Source organism: Anser cygnoides, chromosome 19 (assembly GCF_040182565.1).
Source record: "Anser cygnoides isolate HZ-2024a breed goose chromosome 19, Taihu_goose_T2T_genome, whole genome shotgun sequence".
NCBI classification, from domain to species: domain Eukaryota; kingdom Metazoa; phylum Chordata; class Aves; order Anseriformes; family Anatidae; genus Anser; species Anser cygnoides.
The window spans coordinates 10,480,827-10,506,779 of record NC_089891.1 but is presented as its reverse complement, the minus strand read 5'-3'; the positions used below and the strand labels follow the sequence as shown (position 1 = coordinate 10,506,779).

The window sequence follows — 25,953 nt, the reverse complement described above, 5'->3', positions numbered from 1 at the left end:
AAAAAAAATTTAAAGGCAACATGAAACCATTCCACACTCCCAATGAGAAAATAAAAATGGATGTTGCAGGCTCATGTGTTCTATATGTTTCCAAATATTTCCATCTGCTCCTGAAATTTCCATTAGGAGTTGCCAAAAAGTCTTACAGAATTGTTAACACGATGGTAAATTTAGATTCTTTTTATGGAGAGACGTTTCCCCACCCTCCTAAAAGTCTGGTATCAATTTGTCCTGTCACTGATAAGCCAAAGGTATTGCTGCATTTGCCCTTTTGCCCTGCTCGTGGCGGAGCCGCTGGCTGGGACGGGACAGGAGGGGATGGAAGGGGACGGGACAGGATGGATGGGACAGGATGGGGCAGGAGACAGGGAGGTAACACAAGCAGCCACGTACGTGGCACGGTAATCACAGTGCCATAGCACCTCCAGGCAGTCTGGGACACAAACAGCCCCAGCGCAGCTCCTTTGATTCAGGTAAAGCTTTGTCAAGGGTGGTTGGATCAAAACACCGATGCTTTGTCATTAAAACAGGGATTTCTTTCCTGCCGGGATGTGCCTTGCCAGGTTGGCTCTCGCATGTGCTCCGTTCAGTGGGTTAGCGGTGGCATCACTCAGGGCTGATGTCCCTGCTCTTACCTGAGCTGAGAGGAGCACAGCGAGCACTCTGCGATACAGTTTTAAAGCAGTCACTCTCTGTGACCGTTTGATGATAGTCCTGTTCAGGCAGCATAGCAAATAAGGGCCATTTTCCAGAGGAGGAACTTAACAGGGATTGAAGATTCCTGCCCAGAATGCACGAATCCTACACCCCACAGCAGGGCTGGTGCTGATGGAGAGGGCAGCCCATGGTCCCGAGCCTGGAGATGTGAACCCAAGTCCCTGCGGTTCAGGGCAGCGATCTCCCTGCCACCGTCCCAGCAATGATATCTGTTCTGCCAGGCTGCCTCTTCCAGTGACCGTCCACCTCCCTGTATTAAATGCACTGCAAAAAAAATAAATACCCACACAGAAAAGAAACTTTAAAATGCTTTTAGTTATGATCAAACCTGGCTACAACACCTAGAGAAGGAAATTGCTAGATGGACACTGTAGGGACTCCACAGCGATTCCCTACAGTGACTCTTCTAGGGCACTGGAATGCACTTAGGGATGCTATAAATCAGAAATTAATCCTCCTTAAGGAAGAAAGGAGAGCTGCAAGTCTGCGTTCTTGCTCCCGGGAGAACGGCACAACAACGAGTCCAGGGAAGGAGAATTACAGACGCCTCATTTCATCCTTTCTACCCCTATGATGTTCCCTGACGTGCCGCTGAGCTTTGCCCACCTCGGGGGATGCTGCACCATGAAGAGCAGCGGCGCACGGGCTGGGGGGGAAGCAAAGAACTCGCAGCAGCCGCCTTCAGAAATGAGCCCTTCCCACCGAAAGGAAACCTGTCTGATCTTCTAAACCCTTCCCTGCAATTATGCTTATCGTATTTCCCTCCTGATGTGTTTCTTCTTCGAGAGCGACAGCCTCCACTCTGAGCTGTGGGCGAGCTCCGGGGCTCGCACATCCGTGCATTGCCACCTGCAGCCTGCTTGGGAAAGAGCCGCGCTCGGCACCGAGCCCCGGAGCTCGCTTCTGTGCTTGCCTCCGGTCACCCAGATGTCTCGGAGTGAAGGGCATCAACTTGTCTGGCCTCATCACTGTATAATTAGTCCACTTGTTTTCGAATTTTAGAGCTCGACCATCGTCCTGCCGAGAGCTGGAAAGAGATGGGAGCTCTCAGAGGAAACAGGGGAGCTCCCGTCTGCTTGGGCAGGATGAATTATTAACTTCCGTGGGCACTGTTGTTCAGACCTCGGCGTTAAAAAGATGTGGTTAACGTCTTCCCTAATTTTCTCGTCAATTTTCAGAGCGAAACTTCCTCTCTTCTCACACACAGCAGTGTGAAAGCCAGGGGAACTCTGCTCTGCAGAGCCAGGCGGAGAGCGCGAGTTTCTGCTACCAGGCGGCTGAAGTCGTTTTATCTTAAACCTTTAATATTTCATAACGTTGCATTTTTTATGTATTAGCGACTGAGCTCTCAGCCAGATTTTTTTTTTTTAATATTTGCATTTTTGTAGGAATAAAATAAATAAATAAATAAATTACATTTGCTTGAAGAAAATGTCAAAATTCAAGCAGATGGGAGTTTTTACGAAAAGAAGACTGTTTTGCACAGAATTCATTCCATTTCCAAAACCTCAAATAAAGTTTCATATCTTTCAGCAAATCTTGGACCGGGATTATAAATTCAAAATAAAAATACAGAAATTTCCTACGTTGAGCTTATAAATGCTAGTTTATGACATTTTCTGGTGTCTTAATGAGAGCCATGTGACCAAAGTTACACATTATAGGAAATAGCCAAAAGGCACATATTATTTTACAGGTATATTTTTAACTGTAGAGGATTGCTTTTTAAAAGTTTAACACAAGATGTTGTTATCCTTTTTTAATTAAAAAATTACTGCGGTATTTTTCCATTTTTAACATGCTCTGCGCTGCACCTCAGCAGTGCGCAGGAGAACCGCGTCTTGTCCCCAGAGTCCTCCATGCACTACAGATGTTGGCACCAATGCTATTTATTGTCACCTTGCAGCTCCCAAAAGCTCCATCTTGCTGATTTTCTTCACCGCAAGCCCTCACAGCATCATTTCGGAAAAGTTTTGTGTGTACAGAACTGCTGATGTTGGATAGTAACAGCATCACTAAAACACTTTTGTTTTACTTAAGCCCAGCAAACTAAGACAGTGACAATAATGGCATGTGACGGTATCGGAGGGGAAAGTCTCAGGCCTTGCTACACCTCACCTGTTAAATATTATTGGCTTTAGTGCCGTAGGAGGTCTGAGCTCTCTGGACCTCACAACACAGCCTTAGTAATTATCCCCATTTCCAGCCCCATCTCCACTGTTTGTCCCTATTGACAGTGCTGCTATTGAATACCCAGTAATGGGTTGCAGCCTCCAGCAATCCTCCCTCTCATTTTCCAGCTCAGGGGAAATACAACAGATGAGCCCATACTTGAAAAGGAGGGGAGGCAAGGCTGTGGTTCTCTGTGAGGGCATCAGTGGCACTTGCTCAGGTCCTGGGCGCAGGGGACACACACCACCGATGGCCCAGTGGTGGCTTCTGTCTGTATGTGTGGTACTAAACAAGGTTCAGTCTGCAGCCAAATCCACCAGGTCTCAGTGCTGGGGGGCAGCTTGAGGTTGACCTGGGGAGGAATTGCATTGGGTCAGCCTGGCTAGCTCCCCCCAGGAAGGAACCATGGCCGAAAACCGTCCTGGCACCTCAGGTCTCTGTGTGCTACCCTGAGACCAACAAGTATCCCTCTGACAGTCCATACAAGTCTTCAGTGGCACCAATTTCACTATAAAATATTTGCATGTTTTCAATTACAGTGTAGGCCAGGCAGACCCGCGAGGCTCTTCGCAATGCCGAGCCTGTACAATGGATGTGTTAGATCGTTCTCTTAAGCATTGCCTGGTGGGCCAGAAGAATCCTGGGTTTACAAGAGTTAAGGAGGGGGGGCAGGGAATTAATTGACATCTTCCATCTTCATATGATCTCAGGTGGATACTTTATTTTTTGTCTGAGGAGGTTTATTTTCCTCCAGCTTGATTGGATGAATTGTGTTCCCAGAGATCAGAGAGTTCAGATGGCAGAGGATCCTCTTACCAGAAGATGAAAGCCAATATAATCAACTGCACAACTTCAAAACATGCAGCTTGTTCTTGTTGGCTGCGCCTAAGTTTTCCCTGCAGAGAAGCTGTCGACAATGATTTGATATCAATCCAGTAACAATCCCTGGTTTCTAATAATAATTTGCACTTCAGTAGAAATGTTCATGTGAGGCTCTGAGAACATTTAGCAGATGGTCATTAGCGAAGCTCCCCAGTTCTCCTGCAAGGAAGAGATAACAATTATTAGCCTTGTTTTACAGATGGTGACACCGAGGTGAGGCACTGAAAGGTGAAATAACTCTCCTAATTTTCCATAACGGGCCGGTGGCAACAGATCTATGAATGAAACCCAGGCATCCTGCTGCGATTACTCCACAAACCCCATATCCTTATCTCTTACAGGAAAACGTGGTCAAAGAGGTGAGCCTGGAAAGCAAAAAGCAAATGACTCAAAGGCAGGCTTCATGACACATTTCTGGAAATAAGGAATTAGGTCTGGGTCAATAAATAACTGGAAAACCAGGGGGACGCAATCTGAGAGGCATGTGAAATGAGGATGGATGGAAAAGCAAGAAGATAATGGAAGGGAGGGGAAGGAAAACAGAGAGCGGGGCTGACTTTTTCTTTCCACTCTTGGTTTCAATCAGCATTGTAAAGCGAAAGGTTAGGGCCCAGAAGGAACGGAGAAAGCGAGCGGCGTCTGCCCCCGCGGGGCTGTGCCTCATGAGGGAGGCTCCCCAGGGGCTGTGCTCACCAGGCCCATGGCCCACAGCCCTCAGGCCTCAGCCCACAGCCCTCGGCCCGCAGCCCAGGGCCCTCAGCCCATGGCCCACAGCCCTCAGCCCGCAGCCCAGGGCCCTCAGCCCTCGGCCCTCGGCACGGAGAAGCCCTGGCAGCGGGGGTGCCCCTGGCAGCCGCCACCCCCTGGCCTGGCGAGCGCTGGCCCCGCTCCCTGCAGCCAGCAGCAGTGGGAGGGCAGGCCGGAGGTGCATGGACGGGCGCTTCAGGGACTAATTTTAGCTTTCCGTTGTCCTGCCTTTCCCTTTCTCACCCAGGACGTCTGGACTGCTGACACCGATTGACTGGCTGATGCTCCAAACCGCCGCGCTAACATCACACATACGCGACGAGGGGAACGCGGCCCAGCTAGCTGGCCCAGTGGTGGAGTTTATAAAACAGCCAAATGGAAGCCAAAAGACTCGAGTTTAATCCCTCCAGTTAAGTCATCTAGATTCCTTCTCGCCACCAGCCATCTGATCTCAATCAACAAATCTTGGCCTTCGTTTCCTAACCTAGCAGAGTCCCAGTGCTGAAGCCTGAAGTGATCTGCATGCAAACTGCTTTAGTAATGATACCTTCAAGAGGGATTTATTATTATTATCATTATTATTATTTCCCAAAAGCACTCTAATGTGAAAGTGGTATGCAAACAAGAAAGGTGTCTTAGTAAGGTTTGCTGTTAGTAATTTGTAAGCACTCTGTAATGTTCTTACATTCATTTTTAACATCTATAGCTATTAGGAGTATATTGAAATAGATGTACTAACATGAATATATTATATTATAAATATATAATACCCAGTCATTGGGTATTAAAATGGCATGCTTTTTATGACTAGAAATACTTCCGATTTGTCTATTCCTCTCATAACATTACTAGGATTTGGCAAGCAGATCAAACCTGGACTGCTATGTCCATATCTTTAACATCAGTAAGCAGCACCACCTCTAGATGCAAGATACTCTCATGAAACTCTGCCATACTTTTGTTTTCAGCATCATCCCACACACACTCCAGCACCAGAGGGCCTGAGCACCAGACCTGTAACCAGAAGTGTGCTGGAGTGGTAAAATACTGGCTTTATAGCAGGGAACGCCAGGGCAGTTCCAGAGAGCAGATGGCTGCATCGGCCAGCTCAGAGACAGCTCACGGCCAAGAACGGACGCTGCTGCTGCTGCGGGCACTCCTGGGGGGCTCGAAGCAAAGGGCTTCATTCACCATATTTGCATTTTGGAAGTAAATACTGCTGCATGCCCAGAAGGGATCCCAAATGTGGGGAGAAAAGAGAAGATGGAGGAGGCGGGAACACTGCGCTGCTCTGCCTGTGCCAGCTATGAGCACGTTTTTCATGATACAGAGAAGATGGCAGAGCAGCTCATGCCAAGAACAAGTGTGTGTCACCTCAAATACTCTTTTTTCCATGCCCCTTTTATTAAACCCAGTCGCCAAATTTCCCATGCCTTGTCACAGCCCCAAGGAAATGAAGTGGCAGAGGAGCCAACCTGCAGAGCAAGACCTGTGTTTGAAGAGCACCGTGTACAGAAAAAATCCTGCGGGTTCTCCTGATCTTTGGATCTTTGGTCCACAGTTCTGCATGATGGTCACTGTGGAGGAATGTTAGGGAGATGCCATTTGTCAGGCCAAAGTGTTTCCCAGCAAAAGTCAGGATTCACAACTGGATTCTAGATACTCAAGGCTATCTTTAGCAAGTGGAGTTGTGAAACATGTCTCTTCAATTTTGCCATCTCTCATGACTACAAACTGTTTATACCTCAACATTTGTTTTTTCCTTATCGTCTCTGTCCACTTCCAGCAAGCACTGAGTACAACCAAAATGAGGGAGCATCCAGGGGCCGAGGTACTTTCCACAGGGACAGGGATGTGTCTCCCCAAGTGCCACTTGCTGTGCCAGATGATTGATCACTCTTGTGCCACATGAAGAGAAATGTATCCACGAAACTGTACAGATATTTGCCAGCAACTGCTGAGAACCCAGTGCCATCCCTACAAGGGCTCACAGTTGACCTACCAGTCATGTACAGTGTGAGCAACTCAGATTCCTCCCTTCAGGAAAGCAGACCAAAGAGAGACCATTTCAAGGCATGTTTCAGCATAGACACACGATTAAGTACTGTCTTGTCCAGGGCTGGAGCTCCTGTTCAGCTCCGGACCCTCAGCTTTCACTCCTCCTCATTTCAGTGTGACGTTAGCTGTGACAATGCAGGACCTTATTTCACAATTTCTTTTTCTGAACATGCATGAGATACCGTGTAGTAGAAAGGGACGCAGAGGGAACAAGATATGCCATTTTGCCAACTAAAATAATTGTATTACAAAGCTCAGTCCGGCTTACATTACTGTGCCGTGCTCAATCAAACGCTATCCCAAAGGTGCACACGTATCTCCAGACTATTTTAGGGGCTGGCAGCTGCTTCAGTACACTTACTCTTTTTTATTTTTTTATTTTTTCATCTTGGGGCTTTTAAAATTGATGGGAGGCTGAAGGCAAGAGCTGATGCATTGTAGATGACAACAAAAGAGGCTCCATAAAATTGCTTTTGGCATCTCGTGTGCGTTCCGTCTACATCTTATAAATTACCGCTGCATTTCAGCGATAAAAATAGTTTTGTATTTGGAATTGATTACAGTGAGATAAAGTTCTAATAAAAAAAAAAAAAGTACTGATGCATAAATATTCTGAACATACAAGGGTAATTTGATTTGATAAAATAGAAGTAGGGCTCTTAATTTCTTTTAAATGGAACACGCATCCACACACACATACCACAGCATGGATGAAACTTCAGCAGCTGTTTTACTTAGGATTCCCAGAAATGGTTATGTGCCTCTTGTAGCTCTTCTCTTCAGACGTTTTTATGGCAATCTCCATGTCACTGGCATTCTCATCCCCGATGCTGGGTAACGTTCCCCTGCAATCTGAACATGTTCAACCCAGGACACTGTGCTTTCTGCTATGCCATAAACATCGATCCCTTTCCTGTGCCCTTAAGGGTGATCATATTAAGTAGGCTATTTTTATTTAGTTCGTTCCTTAGCGCACCAGCTCTGCAACCAGTGCTTTTGCCTTAGCTGGGACTGCAGGATCAGCAGAGGGAGCTGATATATTGTTTTCAGCAATTCTTATATAAATGGAAGCATCATTTTATTTACATGAAAAAGAGGGAAATAGCTGTTCATATTTCAGTACGATCCAGACCAGCATGCTTTACTCAAGCAAAATGCTATTTGACTTCGACTAATAAATTAAGGGTGAAAATTGGCTCTGCATCATGACAAATGCATAGTTAACCTTTAAAGAAACAAGAGGCTTAATTGCAGATAACAGGGCTGGATGCAGGACATGGTGAAGACAGAGCAAAGCGCCAGGGCTGATTTTGCTGAGCCCCCCCCACCCACTCCAGCACTGGTGCAAGGTGCTGCCCACGGGCACGAGCGAGCCCCCAGGTCCCCAGCCCCAGCAGCTCACGCTGGTGTCAGCCCAGCCCTGAGACCTGCACCCGCAGAGGCCGTGTCCGCTCACAACCCACTGCACCCCCCGTCCAGGCTGGAAAGAGGCTTTTTGGGGGGGCAGGAAGCCGGCTCCTCTGGTCCCACCAGCGCCCTGCCAGAGCCGCGGCGGGGGCCGGGGCTCACGCCTTTGATGTGGGCTGGACGGGATGTGGATGCGTCTGCTCGCGCCAGCCGCGCTAGCCGAAGCGCAGAAAGAAAAACCGACGGCAGAAAGGCGATCGTTTCTGTAGAGCAGCTTGAGCATTCCTCAGTTCTCAATAATGTACGATAAGCTGTTACAAGATCCTTAAAAATCTTCCATATGAATAGCAAAAGCTGTACAAAATGTGTTCCCAGCAACTATTTCACAGTCCCGGGTCGTGCTTCCATGTGGTAAATGCAGGTAGACTGACAGCATGTTATTTTTAAATTTCATTTATTTATTTTTGTGTACATTTTTCTTAATTTGACTGACATAGCATTGCTATAAAGATGCCCTGCTCTTTGAATATTTAATCCAAGACCACTAGTTCAAGTGTGGTTATGAAAAGTCACGGCAAACATATGACTGGAAAGAGGTGGTTGGTTTTGACTTCCAGGCAGTTGTTTGAAGCATTTCTTAGATGCACACAATATTCAGCAGAACACACGCACACACAGTGCTGAGTTTAACACACACACGCGCGCACACACACATCTGGAAAACGGTTACAGTGGTTAAAGTTTCAAAAGGTGTACTGTCCCCTTCTCTCAGCAGCAGTGATAAACCTTTGGATATCCTGAGAAATAAAATTGAAGCGTAGTAAAGAAGATTAACTTATTCCACCAGCAGGGTACTTTTTTTTTTTTTTTCAAGTTAAATATATTCTCCCAATCTTTATTTTTTTTTTTTTTCAAATGAAGAGGGCAGAGGGAAAGGTCCTGGGGCAGCCAGGGTTAAAGAATACCAGTTCAATTGTTCCACCAATGTCCTTAATCCAGTACAACACGGATCTTAAAAGCATCTCATTAAAACAACAACATTAAATAAAAGCCTATCTAATGTTACGCACATGGTCCTACTGTCAGTTTCCTACTATTTATCATCTTCATAGTACGAGGAACAGCTTTGAGATGAATGAAGACAACACAGGTTAGGAGAAGTGCTTCAGAGAGCACGGACGTGAAGCCGTAGGGGCCAGCAGCCGGGGGACCACCGATGCGCTCTGGAGCATGGGGGCACCCGGGGGCTCTGCAGTGCCTGCCTGCCTCCCATGGGAAGTTTTGCCTGCCTCCAACGTGCAGTTTTGCCTGACTGCAAACCTCATTCGGCACTGGGGAGAACCCAGGTGGGATCTCACGAAGACGACAGCACCTGCTTTCTGCTCAGTAAACCCCCAGCATGTGTTCGCCAGCGCTGGCCAAGCCAGGGCAAGAAGTGTGGGGACTCAAAGCTTCCTATCCCCATCCACCCTCACCCACAGCTATGATTTGGGGTCTGGCATTGGGATGGGGACACTTTTGATTCTCATGAGCTCCGGCGAGCTGCCCTGTCCCACGCACTCCCTCGCAGCCAGAGGGGTTGTGTGAGGTGACGGGCTGCCGAGCAGCAGCGAGCGCTGCGGAGGAAGCAGGCCAGCAAAGACTTAGACAACAAAAACAAACATGAAGCAATTAAAAGAAGGATGGGAGATGTGGTCTGATGCGCTTTTGCCAAGAAATAAATATTTTACATTGCCCTTTTTGAAAACACTCGCATTGTGTTTTTTAAATCTCCAAAATGGCAGCTGCTCGCAGCACCCACCCCTGCACACACACACACCCCCAGCGCACGCACGCTTCCAGCCTTGGAGAGCTACCGGATTTACTTCGAGACAAGTTCCTGGTGCATTTTGACAATTTACTTTGAGACAAGTTATTCGCAAGAAGGCAAAGTTCATGCGTGGCTTTGACAGCTCCACTTTCTCATAAATGGTATTTGAAAAGCAGAAAGCAAATGAGGGCCAAAGCTCCATTTAAAGTTCACCTCAGATGCCTGAAAAGCATTTATACCCACATCCTTCTGAGGTCCCTGCTTTATGAACTTCTAATGAATTCCACATTCTGCTACCCAACGTTTCTTATACATAGGGGGAAGAAAAAACAAACCAGAAAACCAATGCAAGCTGTTAGAAAACAGATGCACCACAGCAAGGCCGGGGAGGCTTTGGAAGCAGCAGAGCAGCAAGGCACCTTTGCGAAGAGGGGGACGGGAGGAAAAGAACAAAAAGCACGTATTTGCGAGATGCCAGTCCTTACAGACTCACGCAGGGCATACATATGGGATTTTGTCTCCTACAGAGCAAGCACAGCCTCTCATGGGCAGGCCTCGCGGCCTCCTCACCAGGGCTGGTGTTTGGCCAGAGGCAGGCCTCAGCGCCTCGCTGCCCCGAGGGCTAACACAAAACTCCAGGCTTTTTTCTGATGAGGCTCGGACAAACCCAGGCCATCACGAGCCAGGTGTTATTCCTCAGGTGGAAAGCGATCCTTTTCTTGGAATTCCAGTGCGCTGCTGGTTAACGAAGCCGCGGCACTGAGCGTTCATGGCAGCTAAACTGACCCTGATGCTAGTCAATGCCCTCCTGAAGGAACAACTACAACCCGACCGGTGCTTTTCTTATTAAAAACAACACCAAAAAAGTGAGTAGGCTTATTCAGAATACCCCAAGACATTTAAAGAATAAGTGGAAAAAATATTTAAAAAAAAAAAAAAAGCTTTATTATCTCCATCTCCAATTCCAGAGCAAACCGGGTCACTAAAAGAAAATCTGAACTGCTCTATATATAATTTAAAATAATAATTAGCCACCTACTGACACTTACTATCCCAGCTGTCAGAAGACACGAGAGTGATTCAATATAGCTCGAGGGCAGGCTGGGAGATACCTTCAGCACATCTTGGGTAGTACCAGGAATGGATAAATAATAAATAATAAGAACATGAGAAAGAATAATCAGCTTTCCACATGTAAGGAAAAGCAGAGACTTTCACAGTTAAGAAATAAATGATGGTACTGAAAAAAAAAAAAAAAAAAAGAAGAAAAAGAAACACCCCAAAAAAATAGAATAAAATAAAATAAAATAAAATAAAATAAAATAAAATAAAATAAAATAAAATAAAATAAAATAAAATAAAATAAAATAAAACAAAATAGACTTGCATTACAGTAGGTTGGAAGTTTTCTCTTTTTAATGTGTTCAAAACACAGCTGCTTTGCCTTTGTCCTCTTCAACACCAGCAGACCACTGGGAAGTGGTTGCTTTTCCATTCAGCTCAGTTATTTTTTATTTTTTTAGTGGAAGTACATAGAAATATCCTTGTTACATATTTCCCACCATTGCAAGAAAGCACATTTCACACGCAGAGAGACAGAAACTCTAGAAATTTCATATATTTTGATGCCAAACATGGATCTTCACGAATAAAACTGTCATTCCTTAAATTGAAGATTTTGGACATTTTTAGGCAGCTTTTTTTTTTTTTTCTGTGAGAAATGACAAGTTTTACTCCAGCATATCCCCAGTTTGCAAGACGCTACATGTAGCAGCTTCCCCCCAGTGTATTGCTATTGAAAAACAAATGCCAAATTCCCACCGTTTTGCATGTTGTGCCGATTTCCAGCAGCCCCGCTGGCACGGTGACAGCCGTCACCAAACGCAAGTCACTTGATTCACCATTATGGAGAAAGAGAAATGGTGGCAGAGCTCTGGAAATGCACTACATACCTAGATTTATGGGGTATTTCGGAGCCATATCCTGGGTTTGGTGATACTGTACTTTGTACCGGGCTTTTTTCTGCCTGTAGAGCCCCTATTTTAGTTAAGACCACCGCGCAGCATGGGCTGTGTTATCAGATATTTATGGAAGACTCATGACTAACTCTGGGCAAAATGTGGATGGGGAGCTCTGCAGCTGCACCTGTAGACGTGAAAATTCGATCCTGACTTAACAGCTACAGTGCAGGCTGTAATTTATCTTTAAACACACCTTTTTGGCTCTTACAAGGCACTTAATCTACATCTCTTCCCTCTGGCTGCCTAAATCAAGGACACCTGGTCCTTTCTGACTCTTCACACCGTACCCTTCCTGGAAAAAAAAAAAAAAAAAAGAAAAAAAAAACCAGCATACAACTGGGCTGAGAAATACCGAAGACTTTCAGCTATTGTTCCTGGACACCCCAAGACGGCTGAAAGCTCTTAACTAGAGAAACAGACAGCAAAAGGAGACGTGACAGAGCCCAATACCTCCATCACACGCAACCCTGGGGAAAATCTCTCTCTCTACATTTTTGGAGGCTGTGGGCACACTTGCTGCCAGACTGCTTTCCATCTCTCAGAGTTGGCCACCTCTTGCCGTAGCACTTATCTCCATCCACGTTCTGGCACAAAGTGGTTCGCACCCTTGCGTGACGGGTCAAGGCGTTTCAGAAACACCATGGACTGATCTCCTATTTGCTCAAAAAGAATAAAAATCTGGGGCAAAATGAAAATGAATTAGGATAAACCCTGAGCTGGCCTCAATTCTCCCTGCATGAAAAACCAAACACAAACCTTCCTGATCGGTTCAGCAATACTTGGGGCGGGTGTGTTTATCCTTTATTTTAAAATTACACTATTCTGAGCTTCCTGGATTTAGCTGGGCCCAAAAGCGAAAGTAACATACCAAAATACCCTGAAATAAACTTCTAGGAAGGGTTTTCAGGTCTGGCTAAAACCACACAGCTTTGGAAATTGCCGAAAGCCGTCTGATCTTTTGAGATTTCCATCTCTATTTCCAGCGCACTTACGACGCTTCCAAGCATTTCCCAGCTTATCCTCGCGGCACTTCGCAGCCACTGGAGTCGTGCCCCATCGTTTAGAGAAACCCAAGAGCCTTTCGAGGAAGGAAACGCCGCCCGGCCCGCAGCCTGGCTGCCGGCAAGGGCGAGCCGCCGTGCCGCGAGGCTGCTGCAACCCCGGAGCTGCTCTGCTTCCAGGAAGGGATTTTTAATGGGATGGCAGCGAAGCATGAGAGCGTGTCAGAGAGCAATCCGACAGCCCGGGGAAGCTCTCGCTTGGGCTGGATACCCGCAGGGTAGCTAGGCCCTGGCTGCGGCTTCCCGCAGGCAGGCGCTGGATAAGAGGCAGGCAGCGCCGTCCTCTCCCAAAGCGCTCCGCCGAGAGCTGGCCGGAGGCCCCTCTCCCTTGCCTTCACTCTGCCCAACCGCCTAGAAAAAAGGCTGCTAGTAAAATCCCAGACACTAAAATGCAAAATTTTAGTGATAAAAATAACGGTGACTGAGATGTAAGGGGTCGATGGAGGCTAAGAGCTTTCTAGCAACCCAGGAGTGCACTAAAGGAGGCCGTATAATAAATGTCACGAGCCACAGTCGTTCCTGGGAACAGCGCTGCCCGCAGCATAGCTCCCTGCAGAATTCACTTGCCCCTGTGGTCAGTAAATTAGATGTTCCCATTTTTCAGTTAGTTACAAGCCACCTTAGGATGTTTACCCTCTTCTTTCTCAGCTACAGAGGCATTTCCCAAGCTTTTTCCATCATCTATGTCCAAGGAAGCTCACTGACGAGCTTGGCAGGGGAAGCAGCAGTGCACAAAGCCGTGCAGCAGGCAACAAGCACTGATTCACTTGCAGTTTTTCCCAGCCATTTTCTTTTGAGTTTTAAATTTTGTTTTTCTTGCAAGAAGTGGGGACGCAGTGGCAATCTGGGACAGGTGACAAAACCCATGCCCTAAATCCATTCCTCTCTGTCTGCTTCACTCTTCTCCACCACCTCCAGACCTTCCTTGGCAGAGGGGACTGAGACCAGCTGCCTAGCAGAGGACTTATTTTGTCCCTATGCCATTAAAACCACCCTTGCAGTTTACTACACTCTCTTTAGAGTCCTCTTCATTTCTACAGCACACAAACCTTTGTGTCCAGACCACCGGCGCCACCACCTCCTAGCTGTGCCTATGCTCACCTACAAATACATAAAGGCTGAGACTAAAATGAGCTTTTTTTTCTTGCCCTCCTTAACAACAAAATCATCTGCTTTTGTGGCGTGGGGTTACATGAAGGAGCTGCATTCTTTCAACCTGCAACAGAGCTGCATACAGCACAGAAAGCATCTCCTCCAGCCACGGTCCAGAGAGTGAATGTCAGTGTGCTGCAGAGCTCTGGCCTGCCAGAGCACACGTCAAATTTCATAGTATCCATCTGCTCCAGTAAAGGCTGAGCTGAAATATTAATTAGGAGATCTGATCCCTTCTCACCAGAAACAATCTGGATTTTATAGCTCAGCCAGAGGCCAGAGAAACAGACAAAGCTCTGTGATACATCCTTTGCTGCTGGTTAAAGGCTTTCAAGGAAACAACCAACTTGGGGGAGAGGACACAGACTGTCAAACACATGGACATCTGGTCTGTTATGTCCACCCTTCGTCTGCCCCAAGCTCAGCCCCCTCCTCCTAAGTGCATGTTCAGAACAGAGAGAGATGAGTCCTCTAACATAAACAGCTATAATATGGCAATAAAGATTAATGAGTAAAACTTGCCATTTTATGTATAATCCGCAGGGATTTACAATCATTAATCTTTATTAGTGTGTAATAACTGTTTAGACAGTAAGGACAGATTCTCAGCTGGACAAAACTGGCCTTTTTCCAGCAAAGCCAATGGAGCAATGCCAGTTTACACCCTCCATGACCCTAGCTCTAAATGAGACCCATCCCCATCTGCAGGAATCATATCGCTAGCAGTATTTCCCCAACAGCGGGAGCAGACCAGTGAAGGCAACTATTTGTCTTTCTCTGCATCTGAAAAAGAGAGCCGCATGAGTCCAGGAAGCTCAACAATAGACATGTCAATAAACATGAGGAAATTCAATGAAAAAGCAACAGCAACAAAAGGAACCCCAAGGAGCAGGGAAGTGGATGATTTTTGAGGCAAGACTATAAGATCTGGTTTGGCAGGAGCATAACTAAGAGGGATGTAGCAATCTTTGGCATGTGAAAGAGTGAAAGCACCAAGACAGGCTCCCAGAGTTCCTCTAAGAGGAACAAGATGGAAGAGAGAAAAAAAAAAAGAGCATCTTGGCTGGCTTTTCTGAGAGAGGAGTTTGGGTTTTGTTTTTAATAAAAAAGAGGTCTATTAAACAAGGGAGCTGGTGGGAACCTTGTCTGAACTACATCAGACCAGCCACTAAAGCAATGCTGCATTGGCCGAGCTGGATTTCCTCTTCCAAAATGTCTAGGAAAGAAGGGAAACGTGCAGGTACATACTTAGCTTCCTGCAAACACGGAGAAGTCCTGGCTAAGGCTGGGAGTGCTGGTGTTCCTGCCCTTGGAACCGGGCACGGCACTGCCACAAGGTGCACCTAACGCTGACCCAGCAGGCACACAACCCTCCCTCCACAGCTGCTAAAGAAGCGGGAGCTCAACTTTATTTTTTAAGATCCGCTTCTGACCCATCAACTGCCTTCCCCGCCGCACAGGGGAGGCCAGCTGCCTCCAGAACTGATGGTCCCACCTCCGCAACAAGTCCGAGATGCCTCCTTCCTTGCCAATAAGCCCAACAAACGGCAGGAAAAATGCAGAAATACAGTACGTGGATATCTGTGTAGTTTTGTACACCCGGAAAATCTCCAGAGAGGATGGGCCTTCCACCCACCGCAGCAGCAGGAACCTGGCATTTAAAAACAGTAACCAGCAAATGCCCTCCGATACCTCCATCAAGTTTAGGGACCAGCAGGGTCCCAAAAAGTAGCTTTCAGGCTTGCCACAGTTCAAGGCAAGGCCTCAAACATGCAGGAGGCTCCAGGCACATCAGGAGCTGTAAGGAATTTGCATGTCAGGGGAAAAAAGCGGAACATCATGCCCCTGTGGTCTCCCTCTTCCTGCCATGAGGATGGGCCGTGCATGTCTCCTGCAGCCCCTCAGCTGCTGCTGTGGCTGAGCAGAGAGGAGCAGAGAGGAGCAGAGAGGAGCAGAGAGGAGCAGAGAGGCCCTCGCTGCCCCGCGAACGCCTCGCTGTGCTGGAATTAATTCCCACTGCTGGTCCAGGCCACGGCTCGGTGCTGAGCTCCGGGCAGCTTTCCTCTCCTCTTTGCTCCCTGGTGTGTTTTGGTTTGTTTCAGGTCCATGGCATAAGACCTGCTTCTTTCACACTTTAAATATCCTGACTCAGGACAATCTAACACCCTGCGTGCTGCCCGCAGTGCTGTCGGAAACAAAAAAGCCTTTTGGAAAACAGCTTCAGCTCAGCACCAGGACTGGTCGGGGGGCATGGTGGTTAGGAAGGGCTTGATGTCCCACAGTTCATGCCTGCCGCAGGCCAACCTGTGCTCATGTTATAGTCTAACAAGATTTTGAGTATTGACCAAAGCCTTTTCATCTTTACAGAGCTCACAATCAAAGGAAAGAGAAAAGAGCCTGATTTTTGTCTTGCAACCCAGCATGTTTTCAGCTTTTAAGCACGCAGGAGTCCCTGGCTCTCCTCCCTGCACTGAGGCCACCAGCTCAGGCTTCTCTCTAAGAAAATCCTGGATCAGGCCAAGCTTTGTGTCCACACATGCTACAAGAGAGGCAGAGGCAGAGCCTCCGCGTGGCTCTCCTGCCGTGAGTACCTTCCGCAGCGGTGATCACGCGGATCGCTGCTTTTACTCACACTGGTCATAAGGATTCACACTTGCTCTGGGCTGACGTAAATGACTTTTAAAGGAACAAAGTCATGGAGAATCAAGAGGGAAGTGAAGTGATTTGTTGCATGTTCTATTGTAATGTCATTAAAACAAAGGGATTAGACGGCCCAAGCACTGCAAGAGCAAAAAGCATAAAAGAAAGCACTCAGCATGTAGTGTTGAGGCATGCAGGAATCGTTTTAGAGGGTTACTAGCTGCAGACAACACTGACATTAATTTTCTATTGGAAAACGCTGGTGACATTAATATCTGCTATTAATACTGAACTTTGACAGTATCTCATAAATTCAACCTGTCAATTACAATGGCACTGAAATAAAGGTGCTGTGAGGTCAAGGAGATGCGGTGTCCAAACGAGACTTATATTCCAGGAGAAAAGCAGCAAAAACAATCTTTAACAAAAGCATCAGATCCATATGTAGGAAAACCAAAGGGTGGTTTTAAATGTCATGTTTTTCAAAGCGAGAATTGATGCTGGAACCAACTCTATAAACTGGCTGGCCGGACTTTCAGCTGCAGCTGAGGACAATCAATCAAAACAGCTCTGTGACTCTGAGAAAGTGAGAGAGAGAAAACACACACACACACACACCATGGAATATGAGAGGGCAGATTATGAGCCATGCGAGGCCTTTTAAAATTACACTGTGAAGTAAAACATCTTTTGTGTTTCATCCGCAACGAAATGTGACCTGAAAGGTTCTCCTCGACACGAAGTGGAATACGGAGCTCATCGTTACTGAGGCTCGGGCAGGCTCGTGAAGCACGGGCTGAGGAAGGGGAACCTCCACCCCAAAGCCTGCACGACCCGTGAGCTCTTTGCAGCAAGGAAACTCCTGCACCTTGACCCCTGCGAGCCCGCCTCAATCCACCCCGCTCCGCAGCGGAGGGGCACAAGGATCAATGAATCCTCGGGAGCGATGCAGCCCTGTCCCCTTTGATGCTGGCCCCAGGGCAGAGCAGCACGGGTTTAGGGTTCGCAGTCACCTCTGTGGGCACCACCAGCCACGGCCGTGGCGGTGACGGCGGCAGCCCAGGCACTGGCGGTGTCTGCACCTCTTTGAAGTGGTCGGCATGGCCCTAGTGCTAGTGGTACTGCCGCTCGGGGATCCCTGCTCCAAACACTGCCCTCCTCATTGGCCTTTCCAAGGGGTCACTTCCCAGGTGGGTGCTCAGGCTAGTCCAGAAGCCCAACCTACTCCAACGGAGACCAACGCCGCTAAACTGGGAGAGAAAGGGCAGGATCCCAGGCTGAATTACACCCCGTGCAACTGAAATGTTGCAGGGCAAGGCATGCTTCCAGTTGGGATTTGGCTCCAAGAGCCTGTGCAGAAGTGATGGGTGGGGAAGGGAAGCACGCAGAGGGGCACAAGGCACGCACGCACGCTGCAGCTCAGCCACATGCAGGCACTCTCCTTTGCAGGGCTGTGGGAAGGAGCCACAGGCAAAGGCAAAGGCCTCAGAGCCGAGCAAGGCAGCTGTGCAGGTTTGGCTCAGTCAAACCAGCATCAATCTGGAGCAAGTGGCCTTGCTCCAGATTCACGGCAATGTCTTGCAGCGCACAGTTCCCCCCTTTTCTAGCAAGTAACCGCCTTACCTAAAAGCAGCGTGATACGCTGTCTTCCCCAACCACCCAGGCAGCCCCCGTGCTCCTGCCCTTGGCTCGCAGCTTTTCTCTGAGGACCTGGCCAACAGCAACAAGCTCCTGGTACGGGTGGGCTGTGGTTTCCCTGCGTGGTTTTCCCGGCTGCCGCTCTCACGGGGGACACCTGCAGCCTGTGCCGGAGCCCAGCACTCCCAGCTGCCTTCAGCATCCCGACCAGCGCTGGACACGGCCCAAACCGCACACCGGCACAGGCTCCAGGGGAGCTCGCTAGCACTCCCAAAGTCTACGGGCAAGCACAGAGGGATTGCTGCCGAGGCAGCGCTGAGAGCCCTGGAAACTCGCGCCGAGATATCCCTGCTATGCAGACTGTTGGCCTTTCCCATCTGGAGAAGGAGAGAGGAACACCCTTTTAGACCCAAAGCAGCACATCCCCAGCCCAGGTGACCCCAGACACTGCAACGCTGCTGGGCACAAGGGCAGGTGGGGACCAGCCGCCGCAGCCTCCTCCTGATCTCTGTGCAACTTACTGGAAAAGCCTTTTCCCCCAGGGGCTTCGATCCCAGCCAGTGTCCCACAATATCTTCCCACCCCGGACCTCATCACCTGCCTGCTATAGCAGAATAAGTGGCTGGGACACAGGGCAGGGGCTTTCCCCGGGCAGGAGGCTGGCAGAACACCGCAGGCACCAGGCTGGCCGGGCCGTGCTGCCCGGGCTCGGAGCATGGTCTCCGGAGGAGAGGAGACCTCGCGGGACGCCGGGGCCTCCCTGCCTTACAGTGACGCTGCCTCGCACCCCGTGAAGGCAGCTCGAGTAGCTGAGCTGAGATCCTTGTTTATAAATTCTTTTTAAGATGCATGTTAAATATTTTCCACGACACAGACACTTCTCGTCTTTCTCTTCTCCTTTGACACCTTTACCCCAGCAAAGCCCTAGAACTATCGCTTGCTGTGGCCTCATTTAGCATCATCATCGTCACCACACATTCATCCTCATATAAAACAGAAATCTATTCCATCAAGCACTTAACATAAATATTAAAATAATGGAAGGGACAAAATATAAATCTACATACAACTTCATGACTACCATAGCACCTATTACCATGACAAAGCAAATTCTGGTTCGGGAGGAAGGGAAGGGGAATAAGGAGAAAGTTAGGAAGAGGGATTTTGACTGTCATTAAATATGTAAATCACTCTTTAAATTTTTTTTGTTGTTTTGTTTTTGTTTTAAGGTTACCAACCTTATTAAAATTCATTTCACTAACCAGCTCGTTCTATGTCACTATGGATACCAAAGAACCCTTTTAAAAACTTCGGCGAGGCGGGGGTTTCTCAGAATAAAAACAAAACAAAACAAAACACGGCGACTTTCTGTTGGTGCTTTCATGACAAGTCCTGCCACGCGCCCCTCCCCTGCACCCACCAGTCCACAGAAGGGCAATTCATATACAAGTCCAGTTCTCAGTCTCCCAGGATGAGTTTGACAAAAGAGGCGACGTCTGTCTCTTTGGATTCGTGCAGGGTGAAGAAAGGATGTTGCTAGGAAAGAAGAGAAGAGAGAAAGAAAAAAAAAGTTTATTATTCACAACACTGAGGACCAAACCTAACCCCTTTTCAGCCGGCCTTCCAGACAGTGAAAAACACTTTGTCGCTAGCATCATAATATTGGGCTTTCCATGTTTTGCAGCTGCAGGGAGTCTAGGAAGCCCAAGGGGCCACTTCATGGAGGCTGCGGATTCCCTCTAAACCCTGCCCTGGCTGGGAGGGCTGACCTGGGCTGCTCTTGAAGCAACAGAAGGTATTAAAAACACTGCATCTTTCTCTGCTATGTCATGCCCTTCAGCCCGAGCTGGCTCGCAGCATTGCGGTACCCTGGGATGAGAAGCGCGGCTCCTGAGACGGCGGTTACCCACCCCACCATGCACCAGCTCCAACAGGAGCAAGGGAAAAAACCTTGCAGGAAGGCTGACTGCAGTGGGTTTTCCCTCAGCTTCCTGCTTTATCTGTGTATTTACCCTCTGGTGACTTCTGAGTCTCATTTCTTCCCTGCAATTGCTCATGCTCGCAGCAGGAGATGGCTACTTTACCCCTAACCGCCGCAGAGAGGAAAGCCATCCCGGCTGGAAAGCCATCCGCAGCTGTATGTTTAACTACTTAATCGTGACCAACATGGGAAGACATCCTGCCAGAAAATCTTGCCTACATTTCAGCGCAAATGGAAAAATATGTGGAAGGAGAAAAAAGCCCACAGCCGAATGCCCCCCCCCCCAAAAAACAAATTCCTCTCTGCCGGCACCGGTGGCTCCGTTTGCTCCCGGGGACTGCAACGTATCAGCTGAGATCAGCCAGCTTCCACCTGAAATCACCGAAACACACTTTCCCACACACTGTTTTGGAAGTTAATTACATTTATTTGTATTGAGGGTGTCGGAAAGGGCCAAATGGCAGCTGGGGCTCTGTGGGGCTCACAGGCAAAGCTCTGCTGTGTGTAAAATGCTGTTGTACTTCCCATATGCGGGCCGGGAAAGCTCAGTTTAGTTCCTGACCCTCTCAATTCAAGCCAGATTTTTAAAGATATGTTGTAGTTTACAGGGTTTTTCACAGCTGCCACCCCCCGTCGCTGAGGGTTGGCTATCTCAAAGGTCATTTATAGCAGTGGCCACATGGAGGGAGGAGAGGGGCAAAGAAAAGAGACTTTCCAAGGTGGGCTCGAGCGGAAAGTTATCCGGTGAAGAGAGAGGCAGCTCTGAGCAGCCGGGAAGCAACCCAAAGACACAGCAGCAAGGAAAAGGAAGCACAATTATGTGGGAAATAGAGTTGAAATGGGTTGAGGCAAGGATCCAGACATAATTTAAGGTCTCCCTGGGTCAAACAGTCACGGGAATTGGAGTGTCCTGAATAACTCTCAGAGAAGCGGCCCAAGCGGCCTGCTGTATCATTACCCCAGCGAGATGCCACCGCCTTCACACCCAGCGAATTCACACCCAAAGCAGAGCTACCACAGCCTGGATGCACCCACAAGCGTGACATGAGTGGCAGTGGTGGCCTCCAGCCCTGCCTCTCAGTGAACCCAACCCCTTCGCAATGGCTGAGGCTGGTTATGGCACAAAATGCCCCGTGCTGGGTGGGCACTGCTTGCTCCTGCAACGTGCAGACCACCGGAGAGAAGCCCTGCAGTAGTTTCATGCTCCACTTCACCTGGGAAAGTGGGTTTTTAAATGAAATTAAGCACCGGTATCAGTTTTCCTGATGCTCAAGATAGCATAGCGTCATATTTTCCATGAGAAACCTCAATTCCACAGGAAAGCAAGGGAGCAGCCTTGGTCTAAATGACAAGTCCAATCCAGTACCGCAACTTAATGCCATAAGAGAGAGAGGAGGAGAAAAGAAAAAAAAAAAACACAACAAAACAGCAACCCTCAACCACAGGACCTCACAACATTCATGTCAGCCATAAAATACCACAGCATTGAGATACTCTGGAGAGGTGATCCAAGAACCTAATTCAATAGAAATGCACTCGCTTGCCAATGGGTATTAATGCTGCAACAGACGGAGCTGCTCCGGTGAACCTTTTTGATAAAAGGCCATTTGGCAAATTTCAGAAATATGCTTAAAATATATACGTATTTATTCAATAATAAAAAAAAAAAAAGAAGAAGAAAAAAAAAAGCCATAAACCTCGGGCCTCCCTTTGTCTGAAACCAGTATTTGGGCAAACTGTGTGTAAATCAGATCTATATATAGACTAATTGTATGACAGGGCCCAGCAAGAAATGCCACAGGAATCATTTATTGCTTACAACTCACTTTTGAAAGGTGTGTGGATTTCTAGCACGTCTTGCAGCCAGAGAACACCTTAAACCCTGGTGCTTTCACACCACAGAGGTCCCAACACCTCCAAGCACACAGACTGAGGCAGCGATGAAGCTGACCCCATGGATGGCATCACACACATCCTACAATTATGGGGCAGAAGACACCGATGCCTGAGGATATTCTGCAGCAGTTTCCACCCCTTAACCAGAAGACTCCCTTTAGCAAGCTGTCAACCAGATGACAGTAAAAAAGGGACCAGATTGTTAGGAGCACCAGCTGTTAGGAGCATCAGGATCAACACCAGAAAGTCAGACTAGCCACGAAGCCGTGGATATCTGGCAGAAAAATCTCATCTTAGACCCTCTTCTTGCCAGCTCCAGCCTAGAGCTGTGCCTGAGTTTATGCCAGTGTCTGCACTGCTGGAAGTTCATCAGCAGTTAAGTGCATCTGACCTCGACCCCCTGCAGTGCTTTGCATTTCCCCAGTCATGAGTCTTTATCAGCATTTTCTTCCTCAGTTATTCCTCTGTCCTAGGCGTGCTCACAGCAAACAGTCTCTAAGCAGCAGACAAAATTCAATAACCGGAATTATTAGTCACAGACTTGTCTCTGTCCCTAACATCCAGGAATCACCCGGTCCAAAAAGTCTCCTCCATGGCAATGAAGCTTAGCAGACCACTCAGCTCCTGCAGCCCATGTGGAGCATCCGTGCTGCAAGCATTTGGCTTCAGTGTTTGAAGCCATCACACAAACTCCAGAGGAGGATTTTACCCTTGCTAAGTGATTCTCTGCAGCCTCATTCTTATCCCTTAGCAAATATGTTCACTGTTTTTACAGTTTCTTTTCCCTTGATCTGACTGGAATAGCATTTGATTGACTTGATCTCCAAGAGCATCTCTGTTTTGCAGCACCTTCCCAAGACACTGAAGTGCCAGGATTCTCGTATCTGTTATGAAAATTCAGATGTTGAGTATCCCAAATCACCACTCCCTATTGGAAACCCTGTCTTCAGCATCTCGTGTTCTGAACCAATACATTAAAACATTGTTTAGTCCAGGCACACTCACCATAAGCTCTGGGTATGTTGGCCGTTCTTTGGAATTCTTCTTCAAGCTTTAATGAAAAAAAAAAAAAAAAGTTACATTCTTTATAAAATTTAAGCAAGGTTTCAAGTCCTTGTAGAGTGAGTTAAATTACTCATCCACGTTAAGCAAACAGCTTAGGTCTCGAGGACACCCCCAGCCACCACAGCCTGCACACAGGCCCCAGCTGGCACACAGCGCTGGGTACACCAGTGCAGTGAGCACAAGGCCACAGATCCAGGGACACCCTATATACCAGTGTATATACCCTATATACCACTGCTTATTGCTGGGGACCGGGCACAATCGGTCTTTTGGGTACTATCTGGTAGGTCAGCGACTAAAGGAATGGATACAGACTCCAGTTTCTGACTGGGAGAGTTGACCAAGCGGCTCCGAAGCATGTGTACAACGATTTGTTTATCACCGTGCTGTTATCAGTGGGGACGGTTTCATGGGACATCCTTTTTTTCTCCTCTCCTACAACAGATGGCTCTGGAGGGTTGTAGCTGGAAGTTATTTTGGTTTCCCTCCAGCAGAAAATAGTTTTTAAAAGACAGGACGTAATCTCTACTCACTTCCTGACAGTGTATTTAGGGGAAAGACACTTGGAGCAACTTGAAAAGATCTTCACACACGTACACGTCGGTGGCGGGGAAAAGGTGTCACACTGAGCAAAACAAAAGTGAGAACCTCGGTGATGATAAGTCGCTCCTCTGCTGGGATTTGCCGGAGCCCAGAGGAAGCGGAGGACACACACTGAATAGATATTTCCTGCTTGCTGTGTGTAGCGGGCTCGTGTTTAGTGTCATGTTGTGAATGAACAGAGGAACCTAGTAACGATACGTGCCAATATTGCCGAACTGGAGGTACGGGATGTGTCACATCCTCTGAGCTCAAAAGTAGCCCAAGCTGAGATGCTAAGGTGAATTTTAAGCTTGGGCATGTCCAGAAGCAGGATTTGGATATAATCCTCTTAATTTAGAACCTCTACAAACAAAACCTTTTTTCCGAGGTTATTAATACCAGGAAATTTGGTGACAAATTACTGAAATTCATGTAAATTTTCCGGAACAAAGCGCCATATTAGATCTGATGCTAGCTCAGACAGGTCACTGCAGCTTCACTGCCCCAGACAGCAGATGGTGTGTTCACCCTGCGACCTCTTGAATTGCAGCTAGCCTTGATACACTGACTTGACGTGACCTGGTTTGGTGTCAGAAGAAATTCTCGGACTCTGACACCACAAAACTAGTGCAACATGCAGCCAAAGCTCGCTCCTCTGATTCCATGCAACTCCATTGGTATTTAGGGGTCTTCAGTAATCCTAGATGACAGAGTTTGCACAGAGAGAATCTGCCACGTACCCTCCAAAGCATGAGTTTTCAAGATACGAGTGCTGCTCAGTAGGGTCATGCTTCTCACTGCAACCACCATGAACAGCTGTGGCTATCTTAATCCTAAATCAACCCAAGGCAATAGCTGCAAGACACTGCGTCTGCAAAAGCAAACTATGCCTCTGTTCAGTGGGGAACAACAGAGTGCCTGGCACAAACAGGCAAGTCTGCAATAACAAGCAGTGAGCCAGCAGCACAGGAGAAAGGCAGCTGGTCCAAAATCTCAGCGTGGGCCTTGCAAAAATGGTGGGCATTATGTGAGATGGTTTTTCCAAGCCAGCTCCCACCTCTGACAGACACAGAGCAGTGTGGGCATGTGCAGGTATTCCCCAGCACGAAGCGGTAAAGAGGCGTGCAGCTAAATCCAGGGACCTCGAAAACATGTTTGGACAAGACTCCAAAGAATCTGAGCGTCGGTACTTAAAGTCCCTGGGCAGGAGTGGCTGATAATCCCCTTCCTGGGTCACAGCAGAGCCGGCCGGACTCCAGGCCCTGACACTGGCAGCTCGGGAACAGTCTCACATTTCTGTATTTGTCGATCTGCCGTCCTTTCTTGGCTACCCTGCAAACCACCATCCACCTGCCAACTTGGCAAGCCGCAGATGGCACTGCAGCGCCTGGAAAATAAAAACGCCTCCCAGGCGGTTTCCAGGGAAGCTGGAGGGAGAAGCAGTCAGGAGCCGCGGGGCTGCTGCCAGCTCTCTTTGAACCATATGATGAGGGCAGCTGCGAGTCTCCTCGGGTGCTGGGAGAGCCTGCGCTTTCATGCAGCACTCCCAGCCTCCAGACAGCGCGCATCTGCTCCAACCCTTTTCCTACGACGCAGCCAAATTCTCCCGCTGCTTCCAGCTCCGAGTCCCAGAGAGAGCGGAGCAGCAGCCGGAGGGCCCGGCAGCGGGACAGCCGCAGTCGGGGCCATCGCGGGGCGAGCTCTGCACCGGGCCTGCCCTCGGAGCTGCGTCCCCCGGGAGCGGGGTGGCACAAGGGGCTGCTCAGGGCCCGGGTGCTGGAGGATGTGGCCATTCCTGAGCCTTGCTCAGCTTCCCCACCCTGCCACAAACAGGCCGTGATATTCATATGGGGACGACTGGCTGAGATATCCTTCTTATTCACTTCTTCCTGTACGTCCCCCAAATCACCGAGTCTGGGCCTCAAGCAGAGAAGGCCAGCCATTGCTGGCCACCACACGAAGGCCCAGCCGTTGCCCTAAGAGGGGTGGTTGCTTCACAAATATCAGGCTGTCCCAACTACTGTGGGGGACAACTGTGGGGATAGGGACATTGTTGTGGGAGGCCACCGGCACCTGCCCTCCTCATCATCAGATGGCCAGGGCCAGAAGGGCCAGGTCCAGCTG

At 48.4% G+C, this 25,953-nt stretch overlaps 1 protein-coding gene across 2 annotated transcripts in view; it reads right to left on the bottom strand.

Annotated features, from left to right (window-relative positions):
- Nucleotides 1–961: 961 nt before the first annotated feature.
- The window catches only part of MAP2K6 (mitogen-activated protein kinase kinase 6), a 57,857-nt gene continuing 32,865 nt past the window's right edge, over nt 962–25,953 (bottom strand). Inside the window, exons 11-13 of one of the 2 annotated variants that reach the window (XM_048064506.2) lie at nt 23,188–23,233; nt 19,726–19,841; nt 962–3,930 (exon numbers count right to left, since the gene is read on the bottom strand). In XM_048064506.2, coding sequence (XP_047920463.1) covers nt 19,764–19,841; nt 23,188–23,233 — 124 coding nt within the window. In that variant the 3' untranslated portion in view covers nt 962–3,930; nt 19,726–19,763. Of the gene's footprint in view, nt 3,931–8,420; nt 19,842–23,187; nt 23,234–25,953 lie in introns of those variants that run through there. The other variant, XM_013179104.3, reaches the window with a different exon arrangement.